Source organism: Bactrocera tryoni, chromosome 1 (genome assembly GCF_016617805.1).
Source record: "Bactrocera tryoni isolate S06 chromosome 1, CSIRO_BtryS06_freeze2, whole genome shotgun sequence".
NCBI classification, from domain to species: domain Eukaryota; kingdom Metazoa; phylum Arthropoda; class Insecta; order Diptera; family Tephritidae; genus Bactrocera; species Bactrocera tryoni.
In genome coordinates this window covers 70,047,430-70,066,737 of record NC_052499.1, presented here as the reverse complement: position 1 = coordinate 70,066,737, position 19,308 = coordinate 70,047,430, and the positions used below count along the sequence as shown (strand labels likewise).

The following is a 19,308-nucleotide window of genomic DNA, read 5'->3' as shown; positions in this document are numbered from 1 at the left end:
CCTAAAAATATCAGAATTTTGTTGGCTACACCCTGTTAGCCAAGTTGCAAACCTTGCGCGCCGTCATTATTTTTATTTCGTTGCGCAGGCAACAACTATGCCGACTTCGACGTTATACGCTTATTGACATTCCGCGAAATCAGCTGTGCACTGGAATATTTATTTACTTTTATTTCGTGATAAAAGTGAATTTTACGTAAAAGTTTCATTTCAAAATTTAATACAAAACTGCCAAAATCTGTGTATAAAATGGAACTCGATCCGGATATTGTGAAAGAATTTGAAAATCTCGAAGTGTCTACTGAAAAACCAACTGAAGAGCAATTACGTGAGTTCGACGCAGATGCGCCATTGCAGGTACCAGCCAAAACGCTACATCCCACTTATTCGACGATACCGAAATTTTTTCATGCGCCACCGCCACAAAACAATGCGCTGCGTCAAAATCTGCGCAAAGAAGCACAATCCCTCTTTCTACAGAAACGCTCACAAGAATTACTGGATAACGATGAGCTCGGCGCATTGTGGACTTTGCTGGAGAAACATTGCACGCAAGTAACGCCTGTGGGACAGCAACTCATCTGTTATGATGACTACCAAAAGTTGCTGGAGGCAGTGAGCACTAAATGTCGCAAATATTTGACTGCACGTCTCTACGCCAAATTGCAGTGCCATTCCATGTATCCAGGTAAGTGGATGCAAGGCGCACGAGTGTTTGTGTGATTTTGTGCCTAACAAATGTTTACGATATTTTGCAGGTAAAGTTGAAATCGTTTCCATCTTCAATTATACAATGCGTAAAGTGTGGCTAACACAGGGTCGCATTGGGCTGTCGCTCTACGATGAAATCGGCCAAGGTTATTTGCGCGAAATCGATATGGAGAATTATATTATTGATATTATACCGACATTAACACAGATCAGCAGTTGCGTGCAACCTTCTTTTCAAAGTTTCTATGTCTGCACGGTGGTGAAAAAGTTTTTCTTCTTTCTGGATCCATTACATACAGGGCGCATACGCATACGCGACATACTCGCGTCGGGTCTGCTCACCGAATTGCTAGAACTGCGCGATGAGGAAACGCCAAAAGAGTCGCAGGAGCAAAACTGGTTTTCTATGCCGTCGGTGCTTACTGTTTATGGCAACTATTTAAATTTGGATAAAGACCATAATGGCATGCTGAGCAAACAGGAGTTGGCCGGTTATGGCTCTGGCACACTGACGTCGGTCTTTCTCGATCGCGTTTTCGATGAATGCCGTACTTTTGATGGTGAAATGGATTATAAAACTTTTCTCGATTTCGTTTTGGCGCTTGACAATAGACACGAGCCGCAATCGCTGCATTATCTCTTTCGTATATTGGATGTGCAACACAAAGGCTACTTGACGGCGCAAACGCTACACTATTTCTTCAAAGGTATACAAGAGCAAATAAACGCGGTTAATGCGGAAGCGGTGAACTTCGAAGATTTGAAGGATGAAATATTCGACATGGTAAAGTCTAAGGACCCATACAAAATTACGCTGCAGGATTTAATCAATTGGTACGTAGTGCATGTGTGTGCGGTTGTGACATCTACTCTCATTCCCTAAGGCTGGCGCAACAGCACGTTGTCATCATTTATTAATTAAGCTTCATTCTTCCTGCTATTTATTCCAATTTCCTTTGTCATTGCAGTGGCCAAGCGGAAACTGTCGTGTCTATACTCATAGAATTTCACAAGTTCTGGGCATACGAAAATCGTGAGGACGGCTCACATAACGTTTAATTTCAACGCATTCAAATAGTAACTTAATTATAAGCCTAAGATATTATGTAAATCGACTTTAGATTAAGGCTATGGGCTATGCAGACAGCACAGTTGAAAGGCAGAGCAATCACTTGTAGCACGGCGTTGTGCCGCTTGAACAATAAGACTTTGAATATGTAATGTGCTGCCATTATTAGGATATTCACTAAGCAGGTAATAAGTATCGAAAAGGTGTAGTTTCGACATTTACTCTTAAGTGATTATATTTATACACAACAACAACAATGAACATTCCAGCAAAACGCTACGCAGTAATTATTTATATGAAAGTATTTCTGTTTGTTTGTAGTTTTGTTGATTAGCTACGGCCACCGGATTAGTACCAGCGCAAATTGTGGCTATCGGTCGTAGCAGCGGTGAAACTAGTTATTTTTCATAAGTTAAAATTAAAATCCGACCGGCTTTTGTGCCACGCGTGTACCGTTTACGTTTTTAGTGTTTTGTTTTATTTTATTTAATGCGCCATTGTGCGCGCTGCATATTAGTTTTGACTATTAAGTAGCTTTTATCTTAATTTGTTTTGAAGTACTTAAGTGTTTGTGTATGTGAGGCTTATTCAAACCCATGCACAACAACATCACCTGTCTTTTACGCGCTCAAATAATATGTTAATTTTAAAGATGTTATACGATTAAAGCTTAAGTATTAAAATTTTAGTGCAAATTTTAAAATAATTGTAAATAATTATAAATCGCATTACATTTTAAATATACACTATTATTCATATTAAAAATAATATAATTTTCTGCTAATAAAAATTATTAAATGCATACTACGTACTTAAATACAATACAACAGTTCGACGCCTGACATAATTTTTTTGTTCTCCTTTACTGGCGTAGACACCGCTTATGCGGTTATAGCCAAGTTAACAACAGCGCGCCAGTCGTTTCTTCCCGTTAGGATGGTAAGATTCAGATAAGTTATCGAGGTCATCCAGCGGTACGCCCAGGAAACGTGCTGTTTCAATGGGGTTGGACCATAGGCAGAGGAGTGTCAGATGTGTAGGGTTAGCTGGGCATGCAAAAAGGAGGCTAGAGTCATGTGAGCACTAGCTTCCTGGACATATTTGATATATCAGGGTCGATGCTAGATAAGTAGGAGCTTAACTCTCGATTCTCGCGTCAATTCGAGCTCGTCTTCTGCAATGGATGACTCCAAGTACGCCATTCACACTGAGTGGGAGTCGGTGAAGGTGTTTATGGCTTCACTGTGAATGGTGGTCAGTGCATGTCTGAAGCTAATTGTATCCGAAGTCTGGTCGGCGTGCAGGTGACTGCAGTGATGATTTCAACGAAAACACCCCAGCAGAAACTGCTTGGAGAAGAGTTCATTATGCTCGAATTATTTTCTTCAGCAGCAGATTGGAGAAGTCACACGATAAGGAGTCTCCTTGTGTGCAGCCTCGTTTGGTATTGAACGGTTCGGAGAGACCCTTTCCTAGCTTTGCCAGGATACCAAGTTGAGATATAGCGGCATAGAGACAGTTCCTTTTCGTGCTGTCGAAGACGACTATAAAATCGGAGAAGAAAATATGTATTTTTTTAGGATATAGGGCCTAAGGGAAGTATCGGTCCGATTCAACCCTTTTTTGACATACAGACATACCATTATAAGAGAAGGATTATCCCTTAATTTCAGTTATATATATCATACACTGACCGACGTTTTCGATCAAAAGTCAATCATCATCGCTGAACATAACTTGGCTCGAAAACGACGAAATTTTCAAGAGGCCATAAAGTGGAGCGATTTTGCTTGGAAAGATCGAGCGGCTTTAGTTCTTGCAAGCTGTATTTTGTACGCTTTCAATTTAAGATCTCGACGTAAAATGCTTTAAGTCGTTCCATTTGTCAGTCCGAGTCCCGTTATATTAGACTAAGTGATCCGTAGTTTAAGTTAGATACCAAATATGTTGTAGATCCATTTATAATCTAGTCGAAAAATGAACATTGAATCAATCAGCAATTTTTCTCATTTCCTTCAAGTTATGGAAGCACTCTGTGGTAAGAGTGTCTAGAAAAAAGAAAGCCGACTACTTACAAGTCCGGTATTATATTTGGTATCCTTCTCCGCTTTACAATGCTTTATTGTAGACGTCAAATGCAAATGAAAATCTAACCTCTAAATGAATATTTGCATAAAATTTTTCGTAACTGCATTTTTACGGCTGAATTTTTTATGGAAAATTAACAATTCTCTTGTGAATTTGTCATTTGAGCCTTTTGAAACTTTAATTACGAACTTTTATCTCGCGCGGAAAGCAGATTTTGTTCTAATTCATGACCATTGAAGGTAGTTGCTTAACATCTTGAGCAAAAAAAACACTAATAATATTCACGAAACCTTTTTTGAACAAAAGTATCCACCGTAATACATACATACGTATGCAAATGCATATCTCCAAGGACAAAAAATATTTTTTTTTCACTGCAAAATGCTAACACACGAGGATGAGCTTGTAAGTGAACCGTACCTCCGCACCGCAGCGGAGCACACCATCACTCGAAAACATTTATAAAACATACATTTTTCCACATAATTTTTTCGGCAGGTGCCGCACACACCTTTATACATATCTACATTCATACAAATGTGACATATTTACAGAAAGATGGGCGTGTGAATAGGTGTGCAAATCAACTGGCCGCGAACTGCTGTCCGCTGTCCACTGTCGACCTTCTGCATTCCTAACTGTCCGCCTTTCATTTCGTTTCGGCATTCGGTCATACACACACTTGACGCACAGTTCATTTTCTCCTTCGCCGCTCGCGTGTCTTCGCTGCTTGGTCGGTTGGCTGTTAGACAGGTCCGTCTGTCCGTCGGTCCGGCAGTCTGGCTGTCTGCTCGGTTAGCTTGTTGTCTGTGCTGTCGTTTGGCGTTTGTCAGCGTGGAGGCGGCCGCATTCGGGTTTTATCTGCTGCTTTTCGCATGGAATGTGTCCAACTGTTTTTATATGTCTGTTCATGTGTGTGTGTGTGTTTGTTAATTCCTGTGCACTTCTGCGCCGGCCAAACTTTCATTTGCAACGGCAAATGGAAATCCAGCATATGCATTAACAACTCCTGTTGGCCCAGCCAGCTCAAGCCCGGCGGAATTGCAGCCAAAGTTTGAATCCTCAAGGATTTCCGCTTTTGCATAACTAAAATGTGTGCACACTCACGTGCATACGGAAAAACTCGAAATTTATTCACAACAAACAAATTGCAACTTTGCAGTTCACTTTTCAAATTTGTTCACCATGTTTGACTCGCCGCCGCCGCTGCCGTCGACTCCTACCCTAATCACCACTTCAGCGTGGCAGCTCTCTCTCTACGATTTGCATTTTTGGCGCGCTCATTATCGAAATGACCGTTTGCGGATTAGACCCGTTACATACAAACTCTCGAAGTTATGAGAAGTGTGTGTGTGTGTTTTACTCAGTTGACGTCGGCAAAAGTTTGGCTCAGTGCAACGGAGCTCTGCCTAAAGTCGGCATAATAATTTGTCTCTTCAAACATATCAAACAACATGTATTTATTTGAACTTGTTTTTGGGGAGGTAGGTGGATTGAGACTTCCAGAAACCATACATACCAAATGGTGTTTCTTAAGATAGCCTGCTTCCTTCTTTTCATTGTGGGTGTTTTTTACGTTGCGGGTCCCAAACCCAGCACACAACTCTGGGGAGGGATGTTTCGCCTGCTCACTTTAGCTCGCCTTCAAACGGTTGTTTATTGGTTACCCAGATGATGACCGGAAGTCGTGAGCTGCTTGAACCATTTGCATAGGAATCATTTCTGGCGACTCCCAAGTGAATGGCGCTCAGAGAACTTTCCTCACTTGCGTGAATAGAATGAGTTTTTAAACGATTTGAAAACGATTTTTTGATAATATTTGGACCTGAAATTTGCATCCTTTGACCTTCCTGAGAGCGAAGAGCTCCATGGATCTCTTATGATTTATCTTCGGCCAGAAGAACTTTGCCATCGCGCAGCTGCTAGTAGTTGGCCAGAGTTAGTTGATTTAGTCTGAGGCTCAATCAGTAGTGCACCACAAGAAGCCAGAGGAGCTCATACCCGTCCCAGCAAGTTCATCAGCCTAAGTTTCCTGCAATATCGCTGCAGCCAGGCAGCTAAACCAGTCTAATCGGAGGATAACTCGTTGATGGAGGTGAGGAATCCAAACATCCTTTCACCAGTCTTGAGTGCACAGTCAGCAAACTGAAGACTAATATCGCTGCTGTACTATCAGAGTGTATAGTCGTCACTCTAAAGAAGGTTGTGCCACGGAGCAGTAGTCTAATGCTGCTTTTATGACAACTACTTTCGCCAGAAAGACGCTGCAGTTGGCAGAAACCTAAAAAGTTCCCAAGAGTGTACTCCTAGACCCACCCTCATCGCAATCTTGGACCCATATGTAAAAAATAACATATATAATTGCTGATCCTTTTCGAAGCTAACTATTTTTTTTTAAGAAAAAACACAGAAACTTCAAATTTAGTTGGGGATGTTTATTACCATTCGAAACAACATTCTTTGGCAATTAGCTTTTGAAGATTACCCTTTTCAAATGTCGGCCGCGGCTACGTCTCAGATGGTCCATTCATTGAGTCCAATTTTCGATGACTCGTTCGAGTATTTCGACTGGTAACTGGCCAACGAAACGTGTGTAGTTTTGCTCCAAGTCCTGAATCGAAGCGTTATTGTTCGCCACCCACTGGAAAAAGTCTGACGGTGTGATACCACGCGAGCATGGTGACCAATCGACCGGCCACCGTGAAATTATCTGCACACCGAGGTGTTCTCTCAATAAATCCATTGCAGTGGTGGCGTTTTGTTGAAACCAACTTCAATTTCAGGCATTAAATAGTTGGTTATTAAGTTGCAATAACGGTCGCCATTGATTGCTCATTGGTCTCTTCGGTCGAATATTATACAACAATTATTGCTGGATCTCAGGATTGATATGATGTGGCGAGTAATACACTTAGTAGACCGATTATGATGATCATAAGTTGGGCGAAGCGCTTAAACACATTCTTTACAGAACGTGAACTTTCATAATGCTTACAATATCAACAGTGTTCCCAACGACCTAGAGGCCTATAAAATACCATTCGTTTAAGATTCAAAAGCCGAAATGTCCAACCAACACTTTAAAACTTTCATAAAAGCAAAATAAAAATCACTTCGGCTTTTGCCGAAATTGGACGTAGACATTTGCCTCCTGCCTCCAAAGCGCCACGCAGTCAACGCTCTTGTTGTGTTGTGGCATGCGGTTTTGTACTTTTGGTTAGTTATTCTGGTAAGTTTTTGTTTTATGAGCGTGTACAACAAATCTACATGAGTCAGCCGATATGATGCGCATAAGCGGGTTAAAGTAGCATGGGCGTGTGTGGGGGAGTGTTTGAGCCAACAGCTGGGCGGTCGGCCATGAAACAGCTACAAGGCATTAGTTTGTATGTAAATGTTAAAGTCGTTATTATTGTGGTTGCTCACAACAGATGAGTTTTAACTGCCATTGTTGTTATTATTGTAAACTTTATCAGTTTTAATTTTCGCTAGGGGTTTTTTTTGTTTTTTGTTTTTTATTTTTATGCTCTTTGCTTTAGTGTTTGTGCCGAGTCATGGTATTTAGCAAAGTACTGCAATTTGACTTGTTAAGCATTATGATGGCGAGGCTTAATAGCTTCGAGTGTTGGTGAATCGTAAAGGAGTAGCCGATTGCAAATAACGTAGTTGGGAGCAAATTTATTGTGTATGCGGATGTACATATGTTAGTGCAAGTGGACCAGTGGAAGTGGGAGTAAAACTTTGTAGACGTGATGGAAGTCGAAAATTATTTGATATTTTTCTACTAATTTTATGCTTACGATAATATTAATATCCTCATGTTAAATTGTGAAATTAGTGGAAATTGGACCAGAACCACGCCTACAATCCATAGGTAGTACGCCACAATTTTAAGTTCCTTCTAATTATTTCACTTTACAGTTGGCAAATTAAGCACCAATGGATATACATACATATATTTGAATAATATTTCGCGCAAATAGTGCCTTGTGCCATCTGACGTCCAAAATTGTCGAAATCGGACCGTAATATGCCAAGTTTACTGATACCGAATAAGTGAACCTCATTGTCAGTGACTCGTTTTTTATATCGGTCCGTTTGCGAGAACTATTATTGAAATTTTTTTACGATAATAATGTGCGCTTGTATCAAATATTCTCGATACTACCCCTAGCTCAATCTCAAGCTTACAAGACTACACGAACAATAACACTTGATGCCATTTTACACATACCTGGCAGATTCATTGCTGCAAAGTGCGCTCTAAGCCTCAGTGACGCTGAGTTTATGAAGGGTCCGAATTAGGACTCTCCGAAATTCTTTTCTTCTTCAACTACATTCCTGAAAACTTGCACCACTGCGTCGCAGAGGCTATTATTGGCTGCATTTCCTATGCTCACATACCGACGAATGATGTTTGGATAGGGAGGACGGGTTGAAGTTAGAAAGGAATGTTGGTGTGGCAGCTCTCCGTCAATCTTAGCTTTAGCCTACCGGATCACTGTGGTTTTTCAGAAAGAAGTGGCTACTATTAAGGTGGCAAAAGACGCAGTCCTATGAAGTGCAACCAATTTTAGGGCGGTGAGCTTTTACTCCGACAGCTGAATGGCAATACTAGCATTGCGCTCGCTAAATGTGTGCTCAAAGTTAGTCAAGGAGTGTCTATACTCACTAGAAGTAGCTTTAAGCTACTTAATCATCAAACTCGTTTGAGTGCCTTGTTACAGTGGATTCGCTGGCAACTGCAAAGCCGACGAGCTGGACAGAGGGCGCTTTTGCTCCGTTTACATTGGAATGGGACCGAGTGGGATCTCTATTGGCATTTTGCGTTCTGGCACTGGATCAATGGATCTCACGTGGCTTAGGAGGCGCCAGTCGACGACCCTATTCGGTGCGATTGCATTATCCTTTTGGGCTAGAGTAGAACACAGGAGAAGTTCTGAATTACTTGCCCTTAACAAAGTTAATCTTAGGGCCATCATAACGGTTTTTACAGGAAATTGTTTAATAGGCATTTATGTGGTTAGTCTAAAAATCTTTACCGATGCAAAGTTGTATCAAGGAGGGTTAGGTGGAAACATCTACACAGTCTGTTACACAATCAGTTCCGTCCTTCAGACTTTGCAAGACTGAGGTTGAAACGTTTCGGCGGGCTTGCCTTCGGCGAACCAAAAGACATAGCAGAAACTGAAGTTAGCCGTCAAAGCGCTTTGTCGATTTGTAAGAGTATTATGATCTATTATAAAGGAATTTTAGGTAACACAACGAACCGGCTTTCTAAGCTGTCTAATTGGGATCCCTGTTTGAATCGATCTCATAACCTAACTTAATCTAAGCCAAAGCTCTAACAACTATACATACTTAATATAAGAAATATTTCGAGCTGCAGAGCTGAATAGAGAGTACAATCTTCTATAAGAGTGAACAGCTGCTGGCGTCCGCCGATGATATTGATATCATTGGCCTCAACAACCGCGCCGTTAGTAATGCTTTCTCCAGACGATCTTCTGTTATCAAACAAACAGTCGCGACTTGGTTTCCTCGTCACTGGTTCCCTCGTCACTGGCAGTCATAACTTCAAAGTCGTAGCTAATTTTGTCCATTTTGGAACCAACATTAACACCAGCAACAACGTCAGACTTGAAATCCAACGCAGAATATCTCTTGCCAACAGGTGCTACTTCAGACTAAGTAGGCATTTGAGAAGTAAAGTACTTTCTCAACGAATATAGGCCAAACTCTACAAGTCACTCATCATCCCCGTCTGAGACAGAGACATGGACATGGACGAAGACAATATCTGATGACTTGGCGTTACGTGTTTTCGAGAAAAAGGTTCTGCGAAAGATTTATGATCCTTTACGCATTGGCAACGGTGAATACTGCTGTCGATGGAACGAGATTTTCGACGCCATTGACATAGTTCAACGAATTAAGGGACAGCGGCTTCCGTGGCTAGTTATCTGTGGTCCGAATGGATGAAAACACTCCAGCTCTGAGAGTATTCGACGCAGTGCCCGTCCAAGGAAAGCAGAGGAAGAGATATTCACACCGTTGGAAAAATCATCTCCAATTGCCGCCAAATAGCGAAAACGAAGAATGACTGGCACGCTTTTGCGGTGTCTTCGCGAATAAAGAAGAATAAGAAGAATATAAGTATATCTGAATTATTTACCTGAAGTTATCAACTAATATGTGCTGTAACAACAAAAAATCGACCTTCGCTTGTGAAGGAAAGAGGGAGCGAGTGTTGCACAACACTCATTATACCACTTTTAATTTTATTTTTAACTCCATCGGCACCATTTTGATGCTCTCTTTGTACTAACCTCACATTTACACAAAAAAAAAAGACTGGTCTTCTTGCCTGTACCATTGCTTACTTGTTTCATTTGTATTTGCATTTTAGTTACAATTTCGTTTCGATTACCATTACTGGCAGCGCGCCTCTTCTTCCATTTCATATTACTTCCACATTGTGGGTTTTGTTGCTGCCGCTTCACCACGCTTATTGTGCCAGCTCTCCGCTGTTACAGTTTTTATAACTTTTCGTTCTTCTTTCACATTTCGTTTCCGTTATTATTGCGCAATACTTGTATCGTTTGGCTTCATTTGTGGAAAGGAAAATGCTTTAATAAATTATTGCTACACACTAAAAAGCGAATTTCAGCCAACTCACAAACCAACACCACGCCATCACAGTTACGAACGGCAAGCGCCGGCTAACTCGATCGAATGCCTTCGGCGCGCAAATATGAGCAACGAAAGTAGAAGAAACAGCGAAACAGGAAAAAGCTGCACAAAATCAACAACAGCAATTTGAATGTCCTTCCTTTCGTTTGCGACTGACTAAATGAAGTGTGGCGCGCGTGGAGCAGCACAAGCGTCGGCGATGGGTCGGCGGCAAGCCGCGGGCAGCGTCAAAGTTTGGGTGAAAAGTTAAACCGAGGCAAATTATTGCTCGAAAATCGGTGGCTGAGCGGGAAACGGAGCACATTACACCCTTTTATGGCGATCCAGTAGTGTGGTTAACTGTCTATGTGTGTGTACGTGTGGCAACAGACAAAATGGCAGCTTTACAACTTCCGGCGGCTGCCACTACTGCTGTTGCCTCCACAGCGCGCCGGCAAGCCACAGCGTTCACTGGAATGAGAAACGAAGTTAAATGAGGCGCCACACACACGCACATACACACTCACATGTACATAGCCGGACAAGCGCTCACAACGCTTCTTTTGACAGTGTCATTCGCGTGTATTATTTCGGCATGAGGAACCGTGCGGGCGACTTTAAATTGATGCACTTCCTCGCAAAACCCAAAATAGCGAAACAGCAAAACGGTGGCAACACTGCAAGCAGTCGAGTAATTGGGGCGGAACATGCCAGCGGAGAAAGGGTAATGAAAAAAGGATAATAATAAGAATTCGCTGAAAAATGAAAATGAACAAACTAGAATTTTCGGTTTACCAGACAATTTGCACTTCGCCGCACGCGCTGCAGCGCAGTTCAACGTTCAACTATTTATTGTTTTATATGTGATTGTACACGCTTGCCATTTCTGCTTATTTTTTTATTTTTTAATTCCTGTTTTGTGTTTTGCTTTCTTGTTTTTTGTTCCGGAATATTCCGGACGCTCACTTTTTCACTTCAATTATTATAGTTTATTTTATACATTCCACAGCACAACAACACAAGAGCAGAGCGGCTACATGGCGGCGTGGCGGCGCTGACGGAGCGTGGTGTGGCGCTGTTGCCAAGCCAACTATGCGGAAATGCACAAATAAAATACATATTTTACATTTGTTAAAAACTTTTGGCTTGCACTGCATAGTGACAGCTTTGTAAGTGTTGCTGTTGTTGTGTTGGCGTTGGCACTGGCCTGATAAAATGGGGATTAAGTGCGCGTAGCCATCCAAAATAAGAGTAAGAAAGGTTCGTAAGTGCAAGTAAAAGCAGTTACTTTTGGTTATTTGGTGCAAAGCGAAATGAATGACAAGAATTTTTGAAGCGTGCGAAGAGTATCACTTTCTATTATGAGTTATATTTCTAGTGGATTTTGCCACGTCTAAATCAAGTTTATGCACATTAAAGATTTTACTGATGATTCAAAATATAAGTAAATATATAGTTTCAAAGGAATGTTTGTACATAAATTGAAATTAATTTAGATCTGTTACAAAAATTGTATGAACACATACAGTGAGGAGCAAAAATGAGTACCTGTACAAGTTTGTGCTCCGTCACATGTACTCAACTATGCACCCCTTACATATTCAATAAAAATATCGAAGTTTACATTGTTCATGACTTTAAATAAAACATAAATAAAACATTTAACTATTATTATGCTTTAATGCGCTTGGTAACAACTTTTTTAAATGAAAGTTTTTTTTTAATAGTTAATTCATTTATTTCGTTGGACTTCAAAATAATCAGGAAGATATCAACACACATTGAGGGGAGTATTATAACATAGTCATCAAAAGAGAAAGTTTTAACACGAATGATATCTAAGGTGCTTGAAATAAGCCAATCAGTGGTCATAACCGTTGTGAAAAGGTGACCTAAACGTAACCATTTCACATGTCAGGAGACACAGTAAAACTTTTGCGGATGCTGACGCACGTCTTAACAGAAAACGAACAAAAATAAATAAACACTTGAGACCAAAACACGCATTTATAGAAATAGATAAGCTTTTTCGTAAATGAAATGCCAGAAGAGCACTCCTCGACAATGACAATATCACAGCGGTAATAACAAAAAACCTGCATTGAGAGTATATAATGTTAAGGAACAGTTGTAATTCAGCAGAGAGCACCAAAATTAGATAGTAGATGACTGTATGTATAGCTTGTAATCTGGTCAGGCGAATCAATATTTAGTTATTTTCAACCAGTTAGCAAACAATATTTCTGGCATTGCCATTCGGGAGACCATCCAAAGGAACCATGTCATACGAATAGTGAAGTATGGTGGAAGAACCGTCATGGCCGTCTGCACAAAATTCAATGGAATAATGAAGAAACTGCATGTTTTGTAGACCATATAGCGGATTTTGTGGAAAAAGGTTTGTTAGTCTTAAAGAAGAAGTCATATTTCAATAGAATGACGACCCAAAACAAACATCCAAAATCTTGAAGTAATGGCTTGCTTAACTAAATGTCTTATTTATGCAGTGACCAGCTCAAAATCCTGATCTCAATCGTCAAATTAAGATTACAATAACATCGATCAACCCCAGCTAATCTGTACGAGTTTTGGCAAGGGGTATAGCAATAATGACATAGCATTCCATATGAATTTATACAATATTTAGTCAAAAGTATGCCAAACCTTGTACTAAGTATTTTGTGCAATGAAGGGTTATGGATTAATACAATAAAAGTCTGAAAGATTCTGAAAGTTTCTGTAAGGTGCAAAATTGAGTACATATACATAGATTGTTCGGTTTTATTTGTTTTTTTTTTTTTCTTAAAATTCGATATTTAATTTTTTTATATTATTAACCTTTTTATTCGGAATTGATAACGAACTAAAGGGATAAAAAGCTTCTTAAAATTTTTTTGCTACATCTGTACTGGAGCAGATATAAAGACACGAAGCACAAACTTGTACTTATTTTTGCTCCCCACTGTATGTATGCACATAAGAGCGAGTTTAAGATCCATAGTCTCTTAGGAAAAGTTTTTTAGATTGATCCGTACAACAATATCCGCACATGTGATTTTATAGAAAAAAGCGACCCGTTCTTATATATGTACATATAAAACAGCTACACCAATTTTGGTGTGAACAAGTTAATACGTAGGGTTTTGAAAGCAAAAATATAACTCATAGTAAGATGAAATACATTCGAAACGAAGGATAAAACAACAACAATTTTCAGGCAATCTGAGGTCGGGAATAGGAAGTGAGGGGCGTAATTAAATTTCAAGGTTAAAAAGGGCTTATCTCGTCTTTCGACAATACTACGAGTTCCATAGAAAGAAGTTATTTGGAAAAGGTTTAGATAAAGAAAATATCCACAACCTTTGTATTAACACCTTTTGAATATAAATTCAAAATTTATTTGAAAAATGCAAATAAGCAGTTTTTTGGAATTTTCATTTTGTACAGTTTTTTTCTTTTACCAAATTAGGTGCGAAAACACTGTATTTTTATTGAAAATTTTGAGGAGGAAAGATTACACAGGTCAACACGATTTTTGGGTCTGACATCTACATGTTAAATTTTAGTTTCTCCTATGACAAAAAATATAAGGAAAAACATTTTTTTCCGGTTATAGTTTGCTTTCAAGTAGAAATTAGAGCAATTTTTCGATTTTTAAGCAGAAAAGACTGATTTTTATATTTTTTCTACAATTTCACAATAGATTATAATTAGAAAACTTTTTTTTTAGATACAAGAGTCGTTTTATTCAAGATGTGTGATAAACAATAATACATACATGTAAATAACAAGAAATTACTGTCTAAAAGTGCATATTTTTGTATTTCTTTTATGCTCATATGAGCTCTCTCGTATTAAACCCCAAATATATTTATCGATGTAGATCAGCCAAAAGCAAACTTAAAGAACTAAAGATTAATATTTAAGTGTTTTTCAATGTCTAGAATCAGAATCAAAGCATGAGAACAGAAACCCAAAAAAAATATATTTTTTGTTGACCGGTGTTATTTAAACCTACTAAAGAAAAGTGAAAAAAACGAAAATTCGAAAATGGATCTCAATGGATCTTAAAAAAAAAACAAATTATTGTCTTATCTAATTATACAACATCTCTAGTATATTGTGCTAAATGCTCAAGTTGATCCGAATAATAGTTTTTGAGATGCTACCTTAAACACGTTTTTCTCGATACAATATTTTTAAAAAGTTCTCAAGACTTCTCGCGAACTACTTAACCGATGTAATAAAATTTTACACAGGTCTTTGAGATGTAGTTTACAATATCTTGAATGAAGGACTGTTTTTTGTTGAATTACAACTATTAACAAAAAAACGCAGGGGAATACAAATTTGGATTTTTTGTAAAAATGTCTGCAAAAATACGATTTTCAATATTATATCTTTTGAGAACTCCACTAAATCTTTGTAAGATATATATTTTCGAATAATAAAAAATTTGATAAAATATTTAATTTTATATAAGAAGTAAGAGTTGTTGCAAATAGGCTGGTTTTTGCTTGAGGAAAGCCATTTATTATTTAATTTTTAATACGATTAATTTTGGATATTTTACAGATTTTCAGAAAAGTTTTACATTGTTGCAATAATAAATTACAAAACGTGGTCGACCAAAATGGTACATATTTGGTTCATTAAAGTTTATTATAAATAAAAGAAAAATTGAAATTTGATTATAAATACGAAAAGACTTTTTCGACTACCCAATATAATAAATGTATATATAAAATCTTGTCTTTAAGCCTCAGAGTTAAACCAACTCACACCTATCGTAAAGTTTAAATTATTTTACCTGTGGTCTTAAAATAAGTCAAGGAATCACAACACGTGAATTCTCGTGCTTGTTTGCATTCATGAGTGTTAGTTAAACACGCGTGTCAGAAAGGATACAGAACTATATACATGAATACATATGTAGTACATATGCACATAAATATATACATAAGAGTAGTCATATTTTTATTCACCGCGTTATATAGTATGCACATAAAAAATATTAATTCCGATCAAATTGCACATGCTAGCACATTAGGGTGGTTCTTATGCAAGTGAAACAACTATTTACTTTGGAATTGATTTATTTTTCTAGCTTCAAATTCCTGATATATCAGCATTCTATCCTCTTTACATTGTGCTAGTCACATTTGCGTTAATATGTTTCACTGTTGTGTTTTATTTTGCCTGCTGAGCCCGTAAACCTATATATACATATACATATATATTATCGATAAAAAGAACTCATTCGAGAAATTTACCAAATAACACCGACACTCATAATCGCAATAACTTTACAACCTCTAGCGTACTTTTGGTCCGATTTTGTAAGTTTGGAAGTAAGGTGCACCCTAATGCTTAAATACATACATGAATATTGCATCTCTGTTTAAACAACTATGAACTCACACGTGAGCATATATAAATAGGCATATGAATTCACTGCATATTCTATTGAAATGGCCATAGAGGGTGTCTTTTTAGGTAAACAAGTTTTATTTTAGATGGAGCAAAGAAGAATTATTAAAATTGTAAACTTTTAGACTGTGAAAAGTGCTCAAAATACAATATGGCCAATTGAGACTAAGTCTATTTCGCCGATCATCGGTAATGTTTGACCCAATAAAAAAACAGATTTGGCGTAGACCAATTATATGAACTTGTGGGCTAACTGATTGGACCAGTGATTTACTTCTAGCTAGCTAGCGAGTATTTGTCTGTAGGGTTCTTTGTCGGATAAATCCGATTCGATTCCATTAACATAGAAACGGCTGTCGTGAGAATTATCTATAACCCTGATCATCGTCGATATCACTGACTCCATCGACAGTTTTAAAAAGTGTGTACCATCAGTATGCAAACTACACCAAAAGGTTATTTCTCGAAGAATCTGGCGAGACTTTTAAAGAGGTCAAAGTATTCTGAATACAAATGTCGAACATATAAGCTTACTTTGATAGCTGGTTTGGCAGCTATGCCATTTGGAAATTCTATGCCTCTAAATGAATACCCTTTACGAATATTCAATGCATATATGCACGTATGTATGTAAATAGGCTAGTGTGTAAGCCCTTGCCGCTGTAGCAAAGCAAGCCAATGCAATTGTCAGAATTTCAGACGAAAATTCTCCAGATTTATTTTGCTTTTTTACACGCTTTTGTGTGCTTTTTTAATTCAACGGCGGCCACAGGATATACGATTGTAACCACAACAAGCTTTGCCTACGGCTGCATGGGCAAGGTTGATGTTATGGCTGAGAGTTCACACATACACATGTGTGTGTGTGTGGATTGGTATGTGCATTTGCATTTGTGTGCAATTCGTTTTCATCTCGCAAAACAATTTCCTTTTCATTTCGTTACGAAACATTGGTTGGCTACAACTGTCGCTACGTGCAATATCCATGCGCGTTCTATGTTGCATGTTAGTGTGTGTGCGAGTTAGGTGTTGGCGCCGCAGCAAGGCCACGAGCTACACTGCTTTCGCTTTTTCCATTTCGAAATCATACCTTCGCTCTGTCCATTTTTTCAGTTTTGCAAAACTGTTTTATGCTGTGGCTCACACTGTTTGCTCACGCTCTTCGGTTATCGCCCTGCGGTTGGCAAACAGTGGCGGCTAACTTATGGCTTAACCGGCAGCTATGCTTTGGCGCTTTCGTGCTTCCGCATGAGCTATGCGAAGAATATGCAAATGCAAATCTTAGCCGATTAGGGCGCACTTAAAGTGTCAGCTGTCGAAGCGGCTTGCGGAGCTTAGCGCTAAAAGTTATGAGCCTTGCAATGGTCTACCATAAGTAAGTAAGTGAAAAGTCTATGGAAAGGCTGATAGATTTTGGAATCGTCACTGCTTTTTGTGTGGATATTTGAAAACAAGTATTGAAATAAAGTTAATAGAAATGTTCTTAATTATTCAGGTTGATAATTTTATTTCTAATTGAAATATAGGGGAATTATTTAAGTATAAACTAAAAATTGGAACTCTAAATACGTATTCCGTAGTATTGAGAAAGTTAGAAAACAAACTATGGATCACTGTAGTGTTTTTTAGGCAGAAGTGTCGGATATAAAGGTGACGGTAGATGTAATGCTACAAAGTGCAGTCTCTTTCAGGGAGGTAAGTATTCACTCCTACAGCAGAGCGGCAATACTTGCGATGAGCTGGGTAACTGTGCGTTCAAAGCTAGTAAAGGAGTGTCTTGCCTCATTAGAAATAGCTTCAAGTTACTTTAATAAATGTGTTGAACTAGTCAGAGGGGCACCCTTGCCCCAATCACCCCGGGATCTTCGTTCGCACTTTGTTTTCAAGCACCATGACCAGTTCCTATGCGACTGCGAGGTCGAGTAGAATACAAGATATCTACTTGCCTTGATCAAAGCTAACCATGCCGCTATTGTCCGGATTCTTACTGGAGAATGCACAATAGGCAACTCATGGTAAGACTAAGAATCTTGGGTTAGGTGAAAACATCCAGGCCCTTTTTTTCCTTTGTTCAGCCTTTACAGTAAAGAGGTGGAAAATTTACGGTAATCCCATCCTCGAGGAACCAAAAAACAAAGTCGGAACTGATATTAGCCATCTCAACAACATTGTGACAGGCTGAAATCGCTTTGTCGGTCTGTAAGAGTATTAATAATCCATTTTTTATTAGTTTGAAGATACCACAACGAACCGGTGTTCTCAGCTGTCCAAGTGAGATACTTCTTGGATCGACATTTTAACCTAATCTAACCCAGAAGCTCCGGTGACTTATTTGGTAGGTTCTTATACATCCACCTTATAGCCGGGAGCTCGAACCAAGTGATTACTGTATGTTCTTGTCATTGGAGAAGAATTTGCTGGTGAAAACTTCGCCTGAAGAGAGGCTTGTGAAAATCGACTTTGTTATTTTTTTGCCAATAGTGATTATGAAGTTGTCGAACAAAACATTGTGTATTTCATCTAAATCGTTGTATTTATATTAAAAAAAATTATATATAATAAACTACATATACAAAAAAAATATATGTTAAAAAATTAAGGAAAATTTTCGTTATTTTAAAAAACATTTATTCATTCGTCTAAAATAATGTTGGCGCTTTTAGAAAAGTCTCCATTCCGTATTATGAATTTATAACAACGCTTCTTCCAATCGTCGAAAGTCTTCTCAAACTCGGTATAGAATCAGAATGGAACTTAGCTCCTTCAGCAATCACGGCCTTTTAAAAGATCCCCTTTCTTTTTAGAAATAGGAAGAAGTTACACGGCGCTATGACTGCAACGACGTCAATGTAACAATATTATGAAAAAATTTTTTTTTTTTTTGGGAAATGCCAGAAATCGACCATATAATAATGTCAAAATTTTATAAGAATAATGTCGAGAGTAGGTGGTGCTTTATTTCGTAGAGTCTCTATATATCTTACAAACAAGTCATTAACAAGTTACAGTGACAGAGTCTGCATATCGCACTGAATATCGTTAATACACAAATATTTTTTAAAAATATTTAAGTGCTTCTGCCAACCCATGAACCCTGTTTGTAAGAAAACAATAAACACATTGACTATGTGCAATGTACACCGAGGTGGTTAACTCACTTCCGTTTCCGATGTCTCCCTTATCAAACCAACCAACAAACAAGGCGAAAATGCCGTTAAAGCAAACGAACTGCTTTCGAGTTCAAAAAGAAGTATAGAAATGCACAAACGCATGAAACTGCAAGCGACACTTGGTACATGGGTTCACCGAAATGCCAGTGGGTGTGAAGACTCCACTTGACA

The 19,308-nt window shown here is 38.6% G+C and overlaps 2 protein-coding genes across 2 annotated transcripts in view; one reads left to right on the top strand and one right to left on the bottom strand.

The window, feature by feature from the left end:
* Nucleotides 1–19,308, bottom strand: part of LOC120776499 — a 159,686-nt gene that overhangs the window by 86,937 nt on the left and 53,441 nt on the right. The gene's annotated exons all lie outside the window — the stretch shown is intronic.
* Nucleotides 173–2,488, top strand: LOC120776502 (serine/threonine-protein phosphatase 2A regulatory subunit B'' subunit gamma-like). The gene is made up of 3 exons (XM_040107200.1): nucleotides 173–688; nucleotides 759–1,545; nucleotides 1,680–2,488. Exons 1-3 carry the CDS (start codon nucleotides 250–252, stop codon nucleotides 1,768–1,770), a joined length of 1,317 nt encoding a protein of 438 aa, XP_039963134.1. The 5' UTR covers nucleotides 173–249; the 3' UTR covers nucleotides 1,771–2,488.

What these genes read in the sequence shown, in the direction of transcription:
- LOC120776502 (XM_040107200.1), top strand. Translation starts at nt 250, where the DNA reads ATGGAACTCGATCCGGATATTGTGAAAGAATTTGAAAATCTCGAAGTG. An exon ending in GTGCCATTCCATGTATCCAG is followed by an intron (nt 689 to 758) that starts GTAAGTGGATGC and finishes GATATTTTGCAG; the next exon opens with GTAAAGTTGAAATCGTTTCC. An exon ending in CTGCAGGATTTAATCAATTG is followed by an intron (nt 1,546 to 1,679) that starts GTACGTAGTGCA and finishes TTGTCATTGCAG; the next exon opens with TGGCCAAGCGGAAACTGTCG.